The sequence below is a fragment of the Geotrypetes seraphini genome, chromosome 3 (genome assembly GCF_902459505.1).
Source record: "Geotrypetes seraphini chromosome 3, aGeoSer1.1, whole genome shotgun sequence".
NCBI classification, from domain to species: domain Eukaryota; kingdom Metazoa; phylum Chordata; class Amphibia; order Gymnophiona; family Dermophiidae; genus Geotrypetes; species Geotrypetes seraphini.
Window position 1 is genome coordinate 325663775 of NC_047086.1, and position 22309 is coordinate 325686083.

Here is a 22309-nt window from a genome sequence, read left to right on the forward strand (position 1 = left end):
CCACGGCCCCACTGTTCTCCCTTTGTTGGGGATGAAATAGCCACTCCCTCTGGCAGTTGCGGGCTCTCTTCCATGCCCGTTTGATTACCCGGGGAGGGTAACCTCTCTCCAAAAACTTTGTGTATAAAAGCGTGGCCTGCTGTTGAAAGTCCCACTCGTCAGAACAGATCCTCCGCAACCTTAAGAATTGTCCCACCGGGATGCTGTCCCGGAGGGGTTTTGGATGATGACTATGATAGTGTAGGAGAGTGTTTCGATCGGAAGGTTTCCTATACAGAGTAGTATCATAACATACTTGAGAATTGATCTGAGGTACTAATTGTTTGTCATCTGCAGTAATATATTGCATTATTTGCCCTTGTAGGCTATATTATATAGGACACACTCGGCGTGCTATTAAAATTCGCATTGCCGAACATTTGAGCAATATAATATGCAAACGTGTTACTGCCCCCTTAGTCAGTCATTGGATTGAACAACAGCACTCCATTGAGGAATTACAATACACTGTCCTTATGTGTGCTCATAAAAAATCTGGAAACATTACTCAACATCTTCTTTATTTAGAGCAGAAGTTTATATTTCAATGGCATACCTTGGCCCCAGCAGGATATGGTTTCAACTTTAATCTTTCACTCATGATGTAATGAGTGATGATGTAATAGGTAGTAAGGGGAGTGTATTTAAAGCGTGGCCTGCTGGGAAGTTCCTCTTGTCAGCAGTGCGTGTGTGAGCAGTATGGAGTGTTTGTGCCGGTAAGTTGCAGAGAGAGTGTTTATATTGAGTATTTCAAAATGTATTGTTTATTAAGTTAGCAAGCTGTGTGGTGTAGTGTTGATTTGAGTCATCTTGTAATTGTAGTACCCCTCCTGAAGAAGCCAGCGGGTGAAACCTAGGTTGGGGGGTCGGTATTGTGAATAAACGGAGGAGCCCGGAGCAGTTATGTGTATCATCCACACCATTCAAAGTTAAGTTGCTGTCAAATTTATTATTTTATTTTCTTCAAGTTTATGTGCTGTTATTTAGTCTTTGTTTGGTGGAGGAGACTGTGAACAACAATGATGGTCTCCTTAATAGCTGCTCCGTGAACTTGTTTCACCGGACCTCAGCTGTGGGTCTGAGTGTTCACTTAACCACATCAACTTGTGTTGTAATTTGTGCTTGAAGTAAAACAAAGGTGATTAGTACAACAGTGATTTCAATGTAGTTAACCATGACATCTTGGTTTGATTACTTTCAGACATAGGCTTAGAGGAAAAAGTTCTCAAATGGTTCACAGGATTTCAAACATTGTGCTCATATGTGGTGAACTTTGGGGGCATGGTCATCAGATTGCGGTGCTCCACAAGGTTCCCCATTGTCTCCGATTCTTTTCAATATTTTATGACTACATTAAATTAAATCCCATTGAAACGTTGTTCATTTATGCTAATGATATTTTCATCTTGCTTGAAGTTAACCCTAATTTGAGCAATTTTATAACTAACAAACTCATGCATTTCTAAATTACAGTCTTGGTCATTTCAGGTTCAAATGACGCTTAATGCAACAAAGACAAAATTATTATGGTTTGGTCCTGAAATTGGAAATTTTCTGACTTCAGTTATTCTTAATTCCGGTGATGTCTTGCCCATTGAATCATCTTCTAGAGTATTGGGAGTCTTTTTAGACTCTTCTCTCTCCTTCCATTGCAAGGTAAATCATCTTATCAAAAAATGGTATTTTAGCCTTCATACACTAAAAATAGTTCGCTGTTTGTTCCATCAACATCATTTTGTAGCATCGGTTCAGTCTATCATTTTGGCCCAGCTAGATTAGTGTAATTCCATCTATGCTGGATTAAGTAAAGGAAATGAGAAAAGACTCTAGTTGATTCAAAATACATCTGCTAGATTGACCTTCGAAAAGAGAAAGTTTGATCATGTGTCACCTTTGCTGAGGAGTCTACATTGGCTTTCTTTTCAATTTTGAGTTCAGTTTAAATGTGTGTGCATAGTTTTAAAAATCTTACATGGACTCTTTGCTCCCCTGATTTCTTTACTTTTAAACATCACGAGATCTTCAGGCAGTAGAACAATTCATATGTATAAGCAGTGGCCTACCTAGCATATGTAAAGAAATAAACACTTTCAATAGTGATTGCTGTGATGTCCTAAAATATGATATGAGAACAACATAGGCTATAAAATAACTCAAAAATGAAGGAAAAAGCCTCAGAAAGGGCCCTCCCACCTCCATCGAAGTGGTTTATTAAAGGTGGTCGAGCGGTCACCTCATTGGCAAAAAACCTTCAATGTATGTTAAAGCCTTATGCTGTGCTTCGCTAATGAAAATAAAAGATAGAAGAAAAATTTCAACTTATCTTCAGCTGATCGGTAGCCTATGTTGTTCTCATATCATATTATAGGCCATCACAGCAATCACTATTGAAAGTGTTTATTTTTTTACACATGGTGTTTTCATGATATCTGGGTCATTTGTGGCTACCTAGCATATGTGACACCAGGGGCCTATTATTTTTTGCCCCCCCGATCTGTATGAAAAATATGATTTTTAGTAACAATCCAAACGTCACACAAGAGTGTACCTAGGAAAAGGCAGCATCTTACATACTGCAGTGAGCAGCAGTACAATATCAATACACCCATTGTAAAACTAAACAAGCCAGACTAGTACAGATCAATCCTGCAGTCAATTCTAACAGAAAACCATGTCTTTTGAACACACAGAACACAGAAAACACCTTCGCCTAGTATGGAATATGTAATCACAAACTAACCCCGCCCCCTTTTACAAAACTGTAGTGTGATTTTTAGCCTTGGTGGTAACAGCTCTGACACTCATAGAATTCTGAGCATCACAGCTGGCGTTTAAAAACGCTCCACAGTTTTGTAAAAGGGGGGATAAAATAGAAATACATAGACAAAGGTTACATTGAACCTACCAAGAAGCTGGACTCTGCATACAATGCAACACCACAGAAACAGTGACATATGTCTCCTACAGCAATAAATAAATAAACAATTTTTTTTTTTTTCTACCTTTGTCTTCTCTGGTTTCTGCTTTCCTCATCTTCTTGTTACTCTCTTCCTTCCATCCACTGTCTGCCATCTCTCTGCTCCTATATGGCATCTTTTCTCCTTCTAGGCCCCTTCCATCTCTCCTTTCACCCCCATTGGTCTGACATCTCTCTCCTCTCTTTCCCTCTCCTCTACAATCCTTTTCCTCTCATTTTCCTACCCTATCAATTTCCTTTTTTACTGTCTACCTACAGCTTGCCACCTCTTTCCCTCACCCCCTCCAGTATTTCCGTAACTCAGTCCTTTTCCCCCCATCATGTGCCCTCCTTTTATTTATCTCCTCCTTCCATCATGTGCCTTCTTTTCTCTACCCCTTCCATCTAGTACCTTCTCTCTCTGTCCACTTCCATCCAGCATCTGCTCCCCTCTTTTTCTCCTCCCCATTTCCTTCCTGCCTTTGCTCCCTTATCTCTTCCATCCACACTTCCATCCAGCATAGGCTCCCCCTCTACCCTCCCCACTACCATCCAATGTCTGCCCTTTCTCTCTCCATCCACCCCTCTTCAATTAGCATCTACCCCCTTTCTTTCCCTCCAATCCAATTCCATCTATATCCTTCCCCCTTATGTCTCTCTCCCTTTTCCCTGCACACCAATTCCATCAGCACCACCCTGCCCCCTTTCTCTCACTCCACCACTCTTCAATATCAGCAGTCCTGCTCCCTTCTCTCCCTTCATGCAGCAAGGTCACGAGATGACTATAGCTGCCAGCTGCTGGTCCACCCCACTCTGACGTACTTGCTCTGGAGCAGAGTCGCCAGCTGCGCTGAGGTACAGGAAGATTCCGCGATGACTACGTCTGCCAGCTCTGCTCCAGAAGAAGTAAGTTACGTCGGAAAGGGTGGACCCGGCAGACGCAGGGAGTTGTGGCAAGGTCCCATGATGACTGTGTCTAACGGGTCCACCCCCTCTGATGTAACTTACTTCTTCCGGAGCAGAGCTGGCAGACATAGTCATCATGGGATCTTCCTGCACCTCAGCGCGGCTGCTGACTCCGCTTCAGAGCAAGTACATCAGAGGGGGTGCAACGGCAACTGCGCTGAGGTGCAGGTCCTGTTGCACAGTAGGGCAGGACGTTCTGGACCCGGACCATGCTGGCTGTGCACCCCCCTAGGGTGTGCACCCGGGGCGGTCGCGCCCCCCCCCCCCTTGGTATGTCACTGTGTATAAGCTTTCCTTTCCTTCTACAAAAGGAATAAGGTTTGCTAACAAAATTTCCCATTCCTTTCTATACCTATTAACTGCAATCTGGAATGAACTACCTCTGAACTTGCCACCTTTTAACTGATTATTTATTGATCAGAGATTGGATACCAGTAGGAAATTTAAAAGTGAAGATTTATCCAACTAACTTCATATTTCATTTTCCTGAAGAATTAGCATAGTAGCTCTGAGGCTTTTTCCTTCTATTCTTGCACTGACAACACTAGCTGTGCGAATGCTTAGAAATATGCAGTTATCAGCTTGCATTTATTAGTTTTCAGTGCAATACAATAAGCACCTATACATCCTTAGGATTGGAATTCAAAACTGTTTTACTAGGTCACATATACATTGCTCTGTAGCAAGGTTTTATTTTGCAAGTAGCATAGTATACATGAGAGCATATTGCAACTCATTTATCTTTGTGTGCCAAAGCAAAAGTTATTTCACCCTTAGTATTAAAGACAAAATCAAACCTTGCTAGTTATGATTTCCTTTGCAAAGTAAAAAAAACCCAACTAGATAACAATAGTCAAATAGTAGAACAAAAGACAACCTCACCTCAGGTTTCTTCATGATCTCTATAAAGAACATACGATTCTTCATCGGATAAATAATAATTAAAACATCTCCAAAATCTGTTGGTATAATACCCCTTCGGTAGTTCCTACTGTGCTCAGACCAAACAATGTGAACTTCATCATTTCCCAAGTGGCGAAGCTGAAAAGACAAATTGACTTTTTATTAACAGGAGTGTTATAATAGATTATGAGATGTCAAGGCATATATTGAAAGATTAGGTTCTTACCTCTGATAATCTTCACTCTGTGAATCCATGGAGGAATCAGTATGATAGGTGTTTTATCACAACCTGTGAACTGGGTCTTGAAGAAAGCCACACATTTTTTTCATTCTGCTCCTCCTACTTAGCAGAGGAACACAGAGTCCCCTACAATTGAGTCCAAAAGCAAACGAACAACACTGGAACAAAGCATACACACACAGGGAGGCACAGTGAACCTCCCCACAAACATTATTCTGTTCTGCTCTGTAACATAACAAACAATTAATATTAAGCAACATGAAAAACAGGCAAGAACATGACAGCAATAGAAACCAACTTGCTGAGTGCAACAAGCACTAACTGGGATATAGCTAGCAGCAAAGATATGTACTCATATATGTAGAACACCTCCCCAGTGGGTCTGTCCGCTGGTTGGAAGATACTTAAGCCTGAAAGCCACTTCAAAGAGCTTGAGGACGACCCAGATCTTTTTAATCTAACATCCAATGTTATCCATTGTATTGCTAAGCTTCAGTCCTGAGCGATGATGGTCCAGATGAAATTGAATGCTGCTAAGACCAAACTTTTAAGGATCGGTCTGAAGTTAGATTCTTTTCCCTCAGCTGTGACCTTAGACTCAGGATAATCTCTAAAAATTTAGTTTTCCTCACTAATATTGGGTATTGTTATTGATTCGTCTCTTACATTTAAGGATCAGCTAAATTCTCTTGTTAAAAAATGTTTCTTTAGTTTCCAAATCCTGAGAAGAGTGAGAACGCTCTTTCATCAGCAACACTTCTCTGTATTGGTTCAGTCAATTATCTTGTCAAGGTTGGATTATTGCAACTCAATGTACCTGGTCAATCTGCAGAGACTGCAATTGATACAGAGTACCACTGCCAAGCTCATTTTTGGTAAGAGTAAATTCGATCACATAACCCCATTGCTCAGGGAATTACATTGGCTTCCAGTGTATCTTAGAATTCAATTTAAGTGCATTTGTATTGCATTTAAAATTCTTTTTGGCATTTTTATTACTTTGGTTCCTTTAGATTGGAATGTATACAGATCTCATCTCGCTAGGAGTTCAAATAAATTAAAACTTACTTTTCCTTCCCTTAGGGGTAAAAATGGAACTTTCAAGAGATTCAGCCACTTTCTCATTTTCAAACTAACTGAGCTATGGAATGAGTTACCGCTTTCACTTAGAAGTCTAGGCCCCTTCATTTTATTTCAGAAAGCTCTGAAAACTTTCTTGTTTACTCAACACTTTGGAAACTAAACCATTCTAGATTACATTCTTCTTCTATATTTATGTACTATACTTACATTATTGTAAACCGAGTTGAGCACCTTTTTGGCTGAAGACCCGGTCTATAAAATTAAGCTTTAATTTAGTTTTTAGTTTAGTTTAGTGTTTAAGACCATGTCCACTCTGCAATCCTGGGCATCTTTAAGCATCACTCCAACTTTACTAAGGAGGCCTGTGTGCTTGGTTACCTGAGCCACTGCCAAATCCTCCTTCAGCTGCTCAAACAGCTGCTGAAACTCTGGTGTCATAGGATAAAGCTTAGACATAGCTTTAGACAGTTTGAAAGAACTCTGGTGTCTCCCACTGTTCTATAACCAGAGGAGTGAGAACCAGATGTGCCAGAAAAAAGGATGTTAGAGAATGACTCATGACTGTACATTGAGACATGGAGGGCTGATCTTCAAACTTCAGGTCTTACATGGCATCTGTAATAAAATGGTCGACTGAGGCTGACTTAAAATAGCTGGCGGATGGAGGGGTCATCACCCGGACCAGAGCTCCCCGAGTCATCTTGTTTAATTATTCTACAAAGGGAATCAGTGTCATCCAGGGTGGAAGCAGCGTCTTGTGATAAAAGCGGCATAGGATTAGTGTGCCAACTAAGGCAATCTGGGTCTGTAAGTACTTGGGCACTGGGGGCCTTGGCAGTGACCTCTGCAAAGGAATGCACTCTCTTGGAAGCTTGCAGTGTGCCCGCCGGCTACATCACGCAAGCCAGGTCTGTAAGATATGCTCTCTATATAAGCTGAACAAATTCTGGGGAAAAGCCACACACCAAGCCAATGCTGGCTCTCGATGGACCATTGCAAGGTGTTCCTGGATTCGGGGTGCTTGTGTTTTTAAATTCTAACAAAAACAGGTACCAGGCAGGACTTTCTGCCCATTTTGCAGCCCCACATCGTTTTCCCAGCCCTAGAGTACCTGGAGGAGGCGAAGCCCAAAGCTCCCACTCTCTCCTTGTACATGCTACGGTACATAGTATTAGAGAATGGCACAGAGACAAAATTCATCACTGTTGCTGTCCCCGTGGATAACCACAGGAAACCATTTCCATGTCATTCTTTAAGGACTTGCATTGAAGAATGCTGGTGTAGAAGGACCGAGGTTGAGATATACACTAAAGAATGATTTGGGATTGTTTTTCATGGTTATCCATGGGGACAGGAACAGTGATTAATTTTGTAACCATAACATGAATGCTCCTCCGCTGGTAATCCAGTGCAATCCACACATGAAATCAATTGAGTAGAGATTGGGGAGTCCATCCCTGATGACTTTTTGCAACATCAAAGATGGCTAGCACCACTAAATTTGTGCCAAAAAAGATCTATTGAGAAGATCTGAAAAAAAGAAAAATGCTGAAATAGGGTCTTTGGAGGTGGGAGACCTGAACCATACCCCCCCCCAAAAAAAAAAACCTGCTAAAAACTACATTTTTAGACCTTCCCCACCAATTCTCCCATAGGAAGAAATAGGGCTGTACTCACAGTCTCCAAAGTGCCAGCCTGTCAGTTCTGTCAGCTGAAGTGAAGGGAATGGAATTTCTGACTCAAAATTTTCTCAAAACAGTTCAATATTTAGGATCTTTGGGCTGCCAATTGGATGGATCCTGACTGAAACCTTCGCCCCCCTCAGAACCTCGCCACGCAACCAAGGGTGCAAAAATGCAGTCAGCACCCTGATACCCCAAGGGATCTTACTCAGGGCACATACAGCCTGTGTTTAAGCCTCTGACAAAGTTAGGAGGCAAGTATGCTCCCAGGGGAATAAATCCTGAGCCTTGAGATAGCATACAGCAAGCTGGCTCCATAGGTCCACCCAAAACTTGCCTTGTAAAGCTGCAGTCCAGCTCCATGAAAACTATTTCATTTCCCAGGCAGAGAACCCTTCCAAAAGGGGTCTGAAGGCACCAAAGCCACCGAGAAAGGACAAACTTAAGCGAAAAAAAGAAAAAAAAACCACCAGAGCAGATTAGAAGCACTTCTTCACAATTGCTTGCAGAAATAAGAACTGTAGGGGGCTCTGTGTTCCTCTGCTAAGTGGGAGGAGCAGGAGGGGAAAAAAATGTATGACTTTCTGCAAGAATCGGTTGCAGGTTGAGATAAAACACCTATCATACTGACTCCAGAGTACATGTAACAGAAATTATATTCTTGACTGCAGATGTTTTAGTTATAATTACTAAAACAGCACTGTAATGTACTTACTTCAACCAACCTACAAATTTATTCATAAAATGAACAAAGTACAAAATATGCACATGCTAAATGCTAAGAGGTCCTTTTACTAAGCTGTGGTATGCCTATCAGATGCTTACTGCAGCTTAAAATGGCATATTTTGGGACATGCTGAAGTGTTCTGTAGTAATTTTACAATGTGTGAAGCCAAGTGCTAAGAAGTAAATTTAATTTTTTTGCAGAGGGGGTATATGTCAGGGGGCAGACAGTAGGTGTTTTCTGCACTAATCAATTGATCTATATTACTGTGTGCTGATTAGCACATGCGCCTTTACAGTCTACAAAATAGGTGTTGGTAAGTGCTCACATTCTAATTTTTATTAATGGCCACACACTAATGGCAACATAAGCATATGGCTGTTAATTCAGAAAATGGAAAAATCGGTCATGTTATGTCTGCAATAAAATGGAATATTAGGTTCTTACCTTTGGTAATCTTCTTTCTTTTAGTCTCTGAATTTTCAGACTTGTCTTAGGATTCGCAGTTATGAGAAACCTAAGACAAGTCCGAAAACTCTTCGAAAGAACACAGTTCCAGCTTATAGTACAATCCCTAATCTTAAGTCTGCTAGACTATTGCAACATCCTCTATCTCCCATGCCCTGCAACAATGATAAAACAAACAATTCAAAACACATTGAGTATATGAGCTCTGAGGCTTATATACTCACTGAGGAAACACAACCACATTACAGAGGCATATCAAATCACACTGGCTTCCAATTCCAGAAAGAATACTATTTAAATTCTACTGTATACTATTCAAAACTATAAATGGAGACAGCCCAACCTACATGAACAACTGCCTCATCCAAACTACCTCAACGACGTGTAGGAAAACTCACACCCCATTCACACATCCTCCAATCAAAGAAGTTAAACAGAAAAAACTATATGACAGCCTCCTAGCCACCCAAGCAGCAAAACTAGACAATTAAATCTCCTATCTATTGATAACAACTCCAGACTACAAGACATTCAGATAGGAAATAAAGACTATACTCTTCAAGAAATCCCTGACAAAGTCTTAACACCAAAAGTACCTTTCTTCCCCCATCTTCTTCCTGACCCCCAAATCAACTTGACTCTCTTTTTACCCTCTCTATAACATAACCTGAGATCTTATATTATAACCCTCCATCTATTACTCTTTTGTAATCCGCCTTGAACCGCAAGGTAATGGCGGAATAGAAATCTCTAATGTAATGTAATGCAATCAATACTAAAGGTGTTTCACCTCAATCCATGAACCAGGTCTTGCAGAAATCCATACACTTTTTCTCTTCAGCTCCTCCCACTTGGCTGAGGAATACAGAGCTCCCTGCAGTGACGTCCAAAAGCAACAAAATATCAGTGGAACAAAGCAAAGACCTCAACACCTGAAGATATTGTCATGCAGTTGGGCTGGGAGTGCCAAGAGATCCATGATTTCTTTCTGGAGCTTCTGTTTGCATGGCTCAAGAAGAAAAACATGTCCTTGAAGCATGTCAAACTAAACTCCCAGATATTCCAAAGTCTGAGAAAGAAAAAGTTGGACTCATGGAGGGACAGAGAGAGTTAAAAAAATATATATATATAGTACTCCCTCGATATTCACAGGGGTTCTGTTTCAGGTACCCCCTCAAATATTGAAAAACCGCAAATATGGTTTTTCGTCTGGGGAGGCAGGAGTGGGCAGCTGGAGAAGCAGGAGAGGGCAGGTGGAGCGTCGGCAAGTGAAGGAAATCACTCATGGTATGCTCTGACGGCCTCTTCCTGTACTAAAGTCGGGCCTCACCAATCAGGAGCTGCTTTGATACGCAGCTCCTGATTGGTGAGGCTCGACTTTAATATAGGAAGAGGTGGTCGTAGCATACCGCAAGTGATTTTCTTCACTTGCCGGCGCTCCAGCTGCCCTCTCCTGCTTCCCCTTCGCAGTCAGAAAATACCGCGAATGATCGGGGGAACACTATATCTATTTTCTTGAAAATTAACCAAGCACTTATAAGGAAATCTTAAAACGAAAGTTGACCCAGTTTTAAGACTTGGGGTTGCAGAATAAGAATTGCTTCCTTTTTTTGTGTTGTTCTATACATATTAGGATACATTCTAATTCTATGGGCCATAAACAATTTTTCTTTAACTTTAAAGAACATCTTTAATAACCATTCTCTATCAGACTCTAATGCCAATTGAACAAAGTGGCTGTTAGAACTGGTTCAATCTCAGATATTTCCAAAATTTCTGTTAAGTTTAAAGCATCAGTTCCTAGACCAGATTGATCCGCGCTCAATTTTTTCATTCACAAAGGTAGTAAATCTTTGAGATAGGAGGATATGAAGATTCAGGAACTTTTAAGACCTTAGAAAGATATCTCTTGAACAAGTCAAGTCAAGCTGTAGCCAATTTTGGAAAATTAATCTGAGGTTCTGTCTCCGTGTTGCATTCTCCGATATCTCCAACTTGTTGTTAATATAGCCATTTTTTCTCATTGGGAGCTGATTTTATGTTCTTATAATTTCTAATTTTTTTTCTTGGTCTAGGACTTTAGCTTCTAATTTCCCCAATTTCTGTTGTAATTTAGAAGTTTCCAATGACGATCCAGAAGTTTGTACGGTTAATTTCTGGATTGAAGTCCCAAGGGAAGATTTTAATAAGGAAATTGCTTCCCATATTGAATCCAAGTCAACTGCTGGGGATTTCCTCAAAAGAGAAATAGAAAAAGCCATTTCAATCTCTTTAGTCACAGTACCTGTAGGTAATAACAGTATGGCAGATTCTTTTAAGTCACCAGTCAAGACCAAGCACTGGTTGTTGGTAAATGCATTGTTGAGGCGGTGGAAACTCTCTGCACTGCGAGGTTTTCACTCTCCTCGCTGCCCTTCAGCATTGCTGCTTCGCTCTTCTCCGATGAAAGTTGGGGGCTTGGCTGTTCCGGCAATCTTCACTCCTCCGGGTCTTAGATTCACCATCTAATTTAAGAAAAAGGCACAACGGTGTTCTGTCGAGATCCTTCAGGAAGCCATCTTGGTAAGGCTCCTCTGAAATTGCATATTTTAAAGTCATCTGCCTTGACCTCTTTGAAAACCCCTTGAATATAAATTATTATTAACATTTTCTTTGCGTACAGTGTGCTTTGTGTTTTTAAAAATTTTATTGTTGGTAGATCATTTTGACTTGGTTATTTTAAAAGTAGCTTGCAAGCCATAAAAGTGTGGGCACCCCTGGTCTAAAGGAACTTTCTGGAATCTCTCACTGTTCAGTAACCACAGCTGTGAGATCTGGATGTGCCATAAAAAAGGACATCAGATTATTAGAATGACTCATTACAGTACTTTGAGATATAGAGGGCTGAGCTTCCAACTTCATTTCCTTTATGGTGTCCGCTTTAAAATGGTGAATAGAGGTTGATTTAAACAGCCGGTGGACAGAGGGGCCATCATCCGCGTCAGGGCTCTCCGAGACATCATGGACAATGGTGCTGCAAAGGGTATCAGCCTCATCAAGGGTAGATGCAGTATGTATTGTATCAGCGAGCCAGTTAAGGCAGTCTGGGTCTGTAATGACAGGGATGCTGGGGACCTGAGCAGTGACCTTCGCAAAGGAAGGCCATCATAAAAGTCTGCAGTGTGTCCATTGGCTGTTCGTGGGTTGGGTCTATAAGATACGCTATCCACATGAGCTGAACAAATTCTGGGGAAAAGCCACACACTGGGGCTGACATCGGCTCCCTGCGAACCCAAGACAAGGCCTGTGAGATGCCCCGGACTCTGGATGTTTATGTTTTGCATCACTGCCAAACTTGGCACTGGGCGGGATTTCTTGTCCACTTTCTGGATCTAAACAGGTTCCCCAGCCCTAGAGGATCTGGAGGAGGTAAGGCCTGAAGCTTCCACCCCCTTCCTTCAAATGCCGCAGCACATGGTACATGGTTGGTCCTCCGCTAGTAATCCAGCACAATTCACAAATGAGTTCAACTCCATAGAGGTGGAGGAGTCCATCCCTAATGATTTTAAATAAAAACTTGGGGGTTCTGAGGCAGAAAAAAGTAGAAAAAAAATTGATAAAAATCCAAGATGGCCACCACCAGGAAATTTGCGCCAAAAACGCCTCGTGGAGACTATATATATAAAAAAAATAGCTATTTAGGGTGTTTGGAGGTGGGAGACCTGAACCCTACCCACAGAAAGTGTTTAAAACACTATTTTTAGAGCCCCCCCTGATTTTCCCATAGGAAGAATGGGCTGTACTCACAGTCTCCAAAGTATTTGCCTGTACAGCTTAAGTGAAGGGAAAGGAAATTCAGCCTTAAATTTTCATCAAACAGTCCAATCTTCAGGATCTTTGGGCTGCCAGTTGGACAGACCCTCCACCCCCCTCAGAACCTCCTTATGCAACCAGGGGTGGGAAAACATAGCTAGCATCCTGATATCCCGAGGGCTCCTACACAGGGTGCAAACAGCCCACACTTAAACCTCTGATAGGGGCAGAAGAAAGCACACTCCCAGGGGGTGGACCCCAAGCTTCAAAGGTGGCACACAGCAGGCTGGCTCCACAGGTCTACCCAAAACTTGCTCTGTGAAGCAGCTATCTGGCTCTGCGAAAACTGCTTCCTTTCCAAGGCACAGAACACCTTCCAAAGGGATCTCAAGGCACAAAAGCTACTGAAAAAAGGTCAAACTAACACAAAAAAAGAAAAAGAAGCAGAGCAGATCAGAAGCACTTCTGCACAGTTCACTTGCAGAAATGAAAATTGCAGGGGACTCTACATTCCTCAGCCAAGTTGGAGGAGCAAAAGAGAAAAAGTGTGTGGATTTGTGCAAAACCCGGTTCGTGGGTTGAGGTGAAGCATCTTTAGTATTGATTCTGGAGGTGACATAACAGAAATGGCTATAACATGCAGCAAATTCCTGCATAAGAGCATGCTAAAGCCATGTTTTAGCATAGCTTAGTAAAAGGAGCCCTAAAAATGGTATTATTACCACACTAGGAAATAAAAATAGCCAGAGTAGCCAGTAGGCTTAAAATCAATAAATATAAAAAGGTAATTCAAGGTATATATAAGCCAAAACTTTACATATAATCATTAGACCAGCTCAACAAGTTTCGGCATCAGGGGCAATTTTACATTTTGTTGCAAAGTTAGACATTCACATATATATTCATCTAAAAACAAAGCAAATTAAAAACACAAAAACATAAATCGGACAACAAAGCCTAAAGAGCAAAAATTAAAAAGATTAATATATATTTTTACCTTTTAAGTTGTACCACCTCAAAATAAAAAGTAGTATATAGAGCCCTTATTGGTAGTGCTGTAAAACAAAAGAACCATGAATAATCATGACATAGGAGCATAGTCCTGGGAACAGGAAAAATTCAAAAGATAATGGTATAAATATTTCTAGGATCTTCTGGTACAGATCTCAGTAAATGTCTGCGCAACGTATTAATCTGTTAAAGTCCTGATGGTACCTGTCTAGAGGACCAATATTTACAGTAATAACCAGGGATTTAAAATTAGAACAGAAGAAAAAACAAAAGAAAAATCAATTTTTTTCAATTATTATTTATCATTTTCATATTTACATTTCAAGTATAAACTTGTACAGATAGCAAAATAAGAGCAAATAAGTACATTAAGCAATACAGAAATAACAAAGAAAATGTCCCCTTAATTGCTCTAGTCCCCAGTAAATGAGATCCAAAAAGTAGATAGTGGAATAACAAAGAAGAAATAAAATAACTGAAGATTACTTGACTGATCAGGTTGATATTCAGTTGAGATAAACACCTCTATAAACTTAATTAGGGCATTTAAATAGTAACTTTATCCTTCTCCAATCACGAAAATGAAAGGAAAGTAGTCAATTGGAAAGGTTCAAAAAACACATTTTTGTGAAGAATAATTAATCACACATTTACATGGGTAGCGTAGGAAAAAAGTTGCCCCTAATGCAAGAACCCCAGGTTTTAATAAAAGAAATTCCTTCTGTCGTCTTTGGGTATCCCTAGCTAAATCTGGGTACATTTGTACTTTTAAATCTAAAAATTCTTTCTGCCTATGTTTAAATAAATTTTTCATAAGCTAATTTTTATCTGGGGCCATAGCCACCGTCAATAATAATTAATGTAGCAGGCGTAACTAATTTTGTATCGGAAAGTTCAAGTAATGCTGTTACATTCATATCAGGAGCAATAACTTGCTGCTGAGCTTGTGATTTTCCTGGTAGATAAAGGAGATAATAATTCCTCTGAGATTTCTAGTACTTCCAGAAAATATATAATAAAAATCAAAATTAAAAGGGCTGTCTAGTACAGGTCTTATTCTCTCCTTTGCCAATAAATAATCTTTTAAAGGATCAAATAGTAAATCACCAGGCAGGCAATCCACTCCAGACAATATCTCAAAAAAGACATCCATTATCATTAAAAAAAATTATATGAGGGCCGTTCAAAAAGTATCAGACCTTTATTCATAAAAAATACTCATATTCAGATACAACAATCTTACACTAATCTCCTTCAAAGAAGTCCCCTTGGGCTGCCACATACTTCTTCCAACGGTTCTGCCACTGTCGTAAGCAGCGCTGGAACACCTCTTTTGAGATTGCTCATAACTGGTCCGTCGCATTCTGCATGATGTCTTCTCTTAACTGAAATCTGGTCCCTTTCAGAGGCATTTTCAGCTTGAGGAAAAGCTAGAAGCCACAGGGAGCCATGTTGGGAGAGTAGGGAGCCAGAGGAATCACAGGTGTGTTGTGTTTGTCCATGAAACTCCATATAAAATGTGATGAATGGGCAGGTGCGTTATCATGATGGAGCTGCCAATTGCCCCAATAAAGCAGCATATATAGTACATATGAAATAAAACTACTAGTGAATGCATGGAAACATGTGAAAAACCCATATAAAATCTACAAACAGAGTCAGCAGTTATGCAACTTAAAATGTAACCATGCATGTAGGACATAAAAAATAAAAAATACAATGCAGAACTACCCAACCATGTTAAAAGTAAAAATATGAAATGCACCATAAAGAATCTTATCAGAAATGAATCTTTAAATACCATAAAAACAATATATACAGTACTCCTCACCAGGGCAACACTGTAGCTTTGTAGCAATAGGATATTTTAAAACTAATAGCCAAATAATACAAGTGAAACTAATACTATAAAAATTAATACAAATAAAACTAACACTGAAAAAAAGCATTTTTACAAAACTTAAAATCAGAGTTCAAATATGTTTATTGAATTTTAACAGTGTCAAACAGGAGCAAAAAAAGGAACAAGAAAATTACGGTAAATAACAAGAAGTCAGGACAGGACCATCCAACAGTACAAAAAATGATAAACAATATACAGCATATTGAGTCATGGGAGTGTACCAGGCGGTCCAAGCACTTGTTAAAAGGAATCCTGGAGAGGGAGAGAGGAAGAGAAGAGAGAAAAAGTAGACCAGCAAAAGCAAGTACAGCAATTTACCGTCGGAGTAGATTCAGACAAAAGTAGAAAGTAGAAAATAAAAAAGAGAAAACAACAGGGCGGGCATCACAATCCTGTAGTATGGGCAGACCAAATAAAAGGGCTAATAGAGTATTGTCATATCATCAAGGAATGTCAACGGTTATGGGGAAAAATGCTGTATAGGTTCCCATATTTGAGAAATGAGAGAGTCTCTATTGGAAAATTCTGCGGCTTTAGTTTCATATAAATGGATCATTAGAACAGTGTTCCACCAAAAAACAACAACAATTGAGTAAATCTGCAGATTTCCAATTATGAAGTATCATTTGTATCATTAAGGCAATCAATATATTAAAAAGAGATTGTTGTCTAGAGGTGAGAGGGTCTGTCACTACCAGAGCTCTGAAAAGAAGAATATCAAAAGAAAATTCAGAGGTAATAGGTAGAATGCGTTGGATAATGCGCCAGATCTGTGTCCAAAACGAGGCAAGGAGAGGGCAGGCAAAGATCATATGATGATCACCCAACTCTAACGAGCAATGCCAGCAGAGATTAGAATCTCTGAGTCCAGCCCAAAACATTTTATTGGGGGTCCAGAATACTTTATAGGATAAAAAGTACAGAGATTGAGACAAGCTAGATGAAGCAGTAGGTCGGACAATCTTACTAAAGTAAAGGTCCCAATCCTGATCAGAGCCCCGCCATGTCATATAATCCGACCAAATGTCAGTAGATTTGTTGGATCTGGGGTATAAATGAGAGCGGAGCTCTTTATAGAAGAGGGACGTGGAGTGACCAAGTACCAAACCCAATCGAGAAGACGTTAGAAAAGCAGACGTCGGAGAATAGGTGAAAATAGAAGGAGAACATTTTGTCAAGCAATGAGAGAGTTGGATCCAATGAAAACATTCCGATGGTGGAAGGGTGAATTTATCGATAAACTGAGAGAAAGATAAAAGGACCCCATTTTCTATCACCTGATTTAAAGTCCAAACCCCCTTGTCTATCCAATTATGCCAATGAATAGGCTGATTATCTATTTGGAAGGAGGAGTTATACCATAGAGGGGAAGACATGGTAAGCCGTCGATCCGTTCGAGAGATAGGGTCAAAATGTTGGATCGCATGCAGGGTAGCACATGCAGTGACGGATTTAGAAGGCAGGGAGGAAGGAGAAAGATAGAGCAAGCAAGATAATGGAATAGGGTGTACCATATGTTGTTCAATATGGAACCAGGCAGCGGGGCAACCGATCGAAGTCAGGTCTTGAATCCGGAAAGAGCTGTATCGCAGTAAGGCCACAATATGATAGAGGAAGAAGTCAGGGAATCCCATTCCCCCATCTTCCTTGGATGATTTGAGAATATTCAAAGATATGCGTGGGAGTTTTTTTACACCATATGTATTCTGATAGTTTGCTCTCTATAGATTTATAAAAGTCCTTCGGCACGAGCCTAGGCAGCATGGAGAGATAATAATTGACGATTGAGGAAATTGTCATTTTAATTGCTTCCATGCGTCCCCACCAAGATAGAGAGAGGGGGGGACCATCTCTTTAACAGAGTGTCTACTTTAGCAATTATAGCAGATAAATTGAGAGACATCATAGTATTGGTGTCCTGATGAAAAAGGGTACCAAGATATTTCAGTGAAGAACTGGCCCATCGAAAAGAGACAGAGGAGCCACAATCAGATAGAGAAGTGACATCGTTGAGAGGCATAATTTCGGATTTATCCCAGTTTATACGGTAGCCCGAACAAATGGAAAATTCGTAGACAAGCTGAAGAAGAGCGGGAATAGAGGAGGCCGGTTTGGAAAGGAACACAAGTAAGTCGTCAGCATAAGCTAACGTCTTAACTTGTAAGGAACCTATAGGTATACCCAAAATATGTGGATGCTGACGTATAGCCAACAACAAGGGCTCAAGTGCTAAATTAAACAAGAAAGGAGACAAGGGGCAACCTTGGCAGGTGCCTCTGTGAAGGTGAACAGGAGTAGAAAGAGAGTCATTAATTCGTAATCTAGAGAAGGGTCTAGCGTACAACAGTTGGATCCACTTCACGAAGTCAGAGCCATACCCAAACCAGGAGAGGGTATCAAATAGATGGTTCCACTCAACCATATCAAAGGCCTTCTCAGCATCTAAGGAAATCGCTATCAGGGGGTCGGAGGAAGTATGGGCAACATCCAGTACCGCATTAAATGTACGAGCATTATCTCCAATAAAGCGGTTTCTCATAAATCCCACTTGATCAGGATGGATGAGAAGGCCAAGAACCTTATCTAGCCGGGAAGCCAGAATTTTAGCCAAGATCTTGCAATCAGTGTTAAGCAATGAGATCGGTCTATGATTAGCCACTTTGGTTTCATCCCTTCCTGCCTTGGGTAATACTATAATATGAGCCTCCACGAAGCAGCCTTGGTCATCCGGAAAGGAAAAGAGATTGTCATATAATTGTTTCAGCAAAGGTACAAGGTCAGCAGAAAAAGTCTTGTAAAATTCGATCGGATAACCATCCGGGCCCGGCGATTTGTGAGAGGATAAGGATTTAATGGCGTCCCCAATTTCATCCTCAGAAATAGGGGCACTGAGACTGGAGGCCTGAGATTGTGACAGGGAAGGGTGAGAAAGGTCATGTAAGAAGTGAGCATTAGATACAGGTGAAGAGGCCATGGAAGAGGAGTACAGATTCTCATAAAATGTCATGAAAAGATGAGATATGGAAGCATCATCAGTAGCAGGTGTACCATCCTCTCTCAGTATGGCCGCAACTCTGGAGCGCTGTTGACGGTTAGCCAAATAGCGAGCTAGGAAACTTCCAGATTTATTGGCGGAGACATATGTACCCGATTTGGAGACCAAGAAATCCTGTTGGGCTTTGAGTCGAGATAGCAAATTATATTCAACCTTTTTCTTGATCAAGATTGGGGGTACCTGGGCTAGATTATCTTTAATCTGTTGCTGTTCCAAAACGGAAATTTCTTTTTCCAAAGTTTCCAGTTTAGAGGAGTCAGATTTCTGCTTCCATGCTATAAAACTTATGACCTCACCCCTGAGACACGCTTTAAAGGCTTCCCATACTGTGGTATAGGAAGAGAGAGAAGGAACATTGGTAGAAGTCAGAGATAAAACTGCAAATTTTCTCCTGAAATATGGAGTCCGCAAAAAGGGATATATTGAACCGCGAGACTCGTCTAGGACGGACGTGTTGCAGTTCGATGTGTAGACCAATGGGAGCATGATCCGATAGAATGATAGGATGAATCAGGGAGGCACGAGCAAGAGGAAGCAGAGATTTGGAGAGAAGAAAAAAATCAATTCTAGAGTAGGATTGATGTGGGGCAGAGTAAAACGTAAAGGAGCGTTCCTCAGGGTGAAGTAGTCTCCATGGATCACAAAGGCCCAAATCTTGAATGACATGATGAAGTTCGGTCCACATTTTAGAAATACGGAAATGAGAAAGAGATTGTCTATCCTTAAGAACATCAAGTGGAAGATTGAAGTCGCCTCCAATTACCAGAGGGTGGTCAGAGAAATTCAAAAGTGTGTCACGCAACGAAGACATAAAAGAGGGTATATCGATATTCGGGGCATAAATGTTGATAACTGAGAACAGCATATCCCTTATTTCAACAGAGACGGCCATCCATCTGCCCTCCAAATCAGAGGATTGGTGCAAAATTTTAACCTGTAAAGAGGTTTTGAACAAAATGGACACTCCTCTCTTCTTGCTATACACTGGCGAGAATAGATGAGCGGTATAACCAGGCACTTTAAGCTGGGAGCAATCTCTGGAACTAAGATAGGTCTCCTGCAATAGAAGGATATCATAATCTTTCAACCTAAGATAGTCCATAATTTTCTTGCATTTAAGCGGTTGATTAATTCAGTTGACATTCCAGGAGGCAAATTTAAGGGACGTCATAATAAAATGATGAGACATTAAAAGGATATGAACCAGGAAGAAAGATGCCTGCCCTGAGTGAGAACATGTCAAGCAGATAAGAAAGAACAAGGTCACAGATGAGAAAAGGATTAGAGAACCCTCTCCAGGAGGAGGGAGAGAGAGGAGAAAACACCATTTGGTCAAACATGTGGCAACAGGGCCATATAAGCCCACCACTAAGTAACTATATGAGCAAAGCGAATACAAACATTAACTATCTTAGGAGTAGTATGCCTCCCCAGATGTAAGAGCAAGACACAGCCATCAAATTGAAAGTAGGGGCCATAGACAGAGCAATAAGTGGATGGATCTTACGTAGCAGTAAACATGTAAGGCATAATATATACCATATCAACATAAAATCATAAAAACTACAAAGCTGATAGTGGAAATTGGTACAAGACCAACATAATACAAAAAGAGAATGCAAAACATGGGGCGGGAATATATCCTGGGTACAAAAGTCAGAAAAATACATCAATTAGCACAAAGTAAAATAGAGTGAGGTCAGATGAATCAAGAGGAGAGGTTATGGTGTCTAGACAAAGGAATTCAAGTAGCAAAGAGAGTAAGCAATAAAAAAGGAGACAAATAATGCAACTTCAGTAACCAGGGGGAGCACAATAAAGTGTACATAATAAAGTAAAGTACAAAAATTATCTTTGAGGCAGTTACATAGACGAAGAGCAACCCTAAGCAAATAAGAGGGAAGATGCGTTCAAGAACTACTGAGGCACAGTATTAGTAAACAATAACTGAGAAGAGAAAGAAATAAGGACACAGCGAAAATTCATGGAACAGCAATCAATTCATCACAAATACACGTCAGGAGAATACCAATAGAAAATAAATAGTAATATAAACAGTTCTATAATTCTATAACATCATATAAAGGAAGGGGACTAAATAAATAGATAAGCAAGGAATAAAGATATAAAAAAAAATAATAAATATACAAAATATAAAAGGGAAATTCAATTCATGTCATCTAAGTCCATCCAGAGAAATAACAACATAGTAAAAAAGATAATGATTAAAGTAAATTAATTGATGAGAAGCATGGACTCTAGAAAAGAAAAAGAAAACCCCTATAAAATCAATGAGATAGATACAAGAGCAGCTATAAGTCAGAAGTACAACCCAAAACATGAGAAATGTAAAGTGCATATAAAGTATAATAAGGTGCAGCAACAGTAAACAGCAATTAATGAATAGAGAAGAATATGGGTACAATTAATATATTACAATTCATGAAGCAGAGATCAATTCATAAAGAAGACATGGTATCATAGCATACAAAAGGAATTAATTAGAAATATAATCAATGATGTAAAACTACAGAACCAATAATGGGAGGGGAAAAATTAGGGAAATAAATATGGGCGACGATATATAAGAAGATAAAGAACCAAAGTACCAAAAGGGAAATACAATTCATAGTATCGAAATCCAGCTAGATAAAAAACAGCTTAATAAATAAGTATTGAGATAAAACAATTGATGAGCAGAGAGGGCCATATAAAAATAATGATAGAAGGCCCAAATAGTTAAAAAGATAAGTATAAAAACAACTGCAAATTAGAGGTATATCCCTGAACATGACAAAGGTAAAATTAGTTTAAAGTAGAACAAAGTGCAGCATGAGTAGACCACAATCAGAAACAAAAAGGAAAGGGGTACAATCAATACAGCAAAATTTATGAAGCATCGAGCAAGTCATCCAGAAAACATGACAGTATAATGTATAACAGGAAAAAGATAAGCTAGTAGTATAAATGGTAATGCAAATCTATAAAAGCCTATAAAGAAAGGGGAATTAATTTCATAGTTTTCAGATACAGCCATCGACAAACAATGAAATAAGTAAGAAATAAGAGAAATCATGTGGTGAGAAGAAATCATAATGAAATAATGACAGGATGAAAAGGAGGTGAGTCATACATTTTACAGCACAAAAAAAAAACAGGCTAAAAGTGGAGAGTCACCAGAGAAGACGAGAAGAGCAGAAGACTAGAGGGAAAAAGATAGGTAATCGAGAGAGACAAGCGGGGAAAAAGAGAAAGAAAAGTAGATGTGAAAGATATCAGCGGACTCAAATGAAAGGCGACAGGAAAGGGGAGAAAAAGGGAAGGCAAAAAGAAAAGGAGGAAAACTTCCAAAAGTAAAATCCATAAGATCTAGCAGGCAAAACATAGGAACACACAAAGGCCATTATTATTGGACATGTCAAGAAAGACAAGTAACAAAATAGTATACACTAGTCTTTAAGCCCGTTACATTAACGGGTGCTAGAA

At 40.0% G+C, this 22309-nt stretch overlaps 1 protein-coding gene across 8 annotated transcripts in view; it reads right to left on the reverse strand.

The window, feature by feature from the left end:
• RALGAPA2 (Ral GTPase activating protein catalytic subunit alpha 2) overlaps nt 1-22309 on the reverse strand; it is a 1036168-nt gene that overhangs the window by 258778 nt on the left and 755081 nt on the right. For 7 of the 8 annotated variants that reach the window (XR_004538694.1, XR_004538695.1, XM_033936259.1 and 4 more), the window contains one exon: nt 4844-5002. Coding sequence is in view for 6 of the 8 variants with exons in the window: in XM_033936259.1 (XP_033792150.1) it covers nt 4844-5002 (159 nt within the window). In the remaining 2 variants the exon portion in view is untranslated. Of the gene's footprint in view, nt 1-4843; nt 5003-13851; nt 13910-22309 lie in introns of those variants that run through there. The other variant, XM_033936261.1, reaches the window with a different exon arrangement.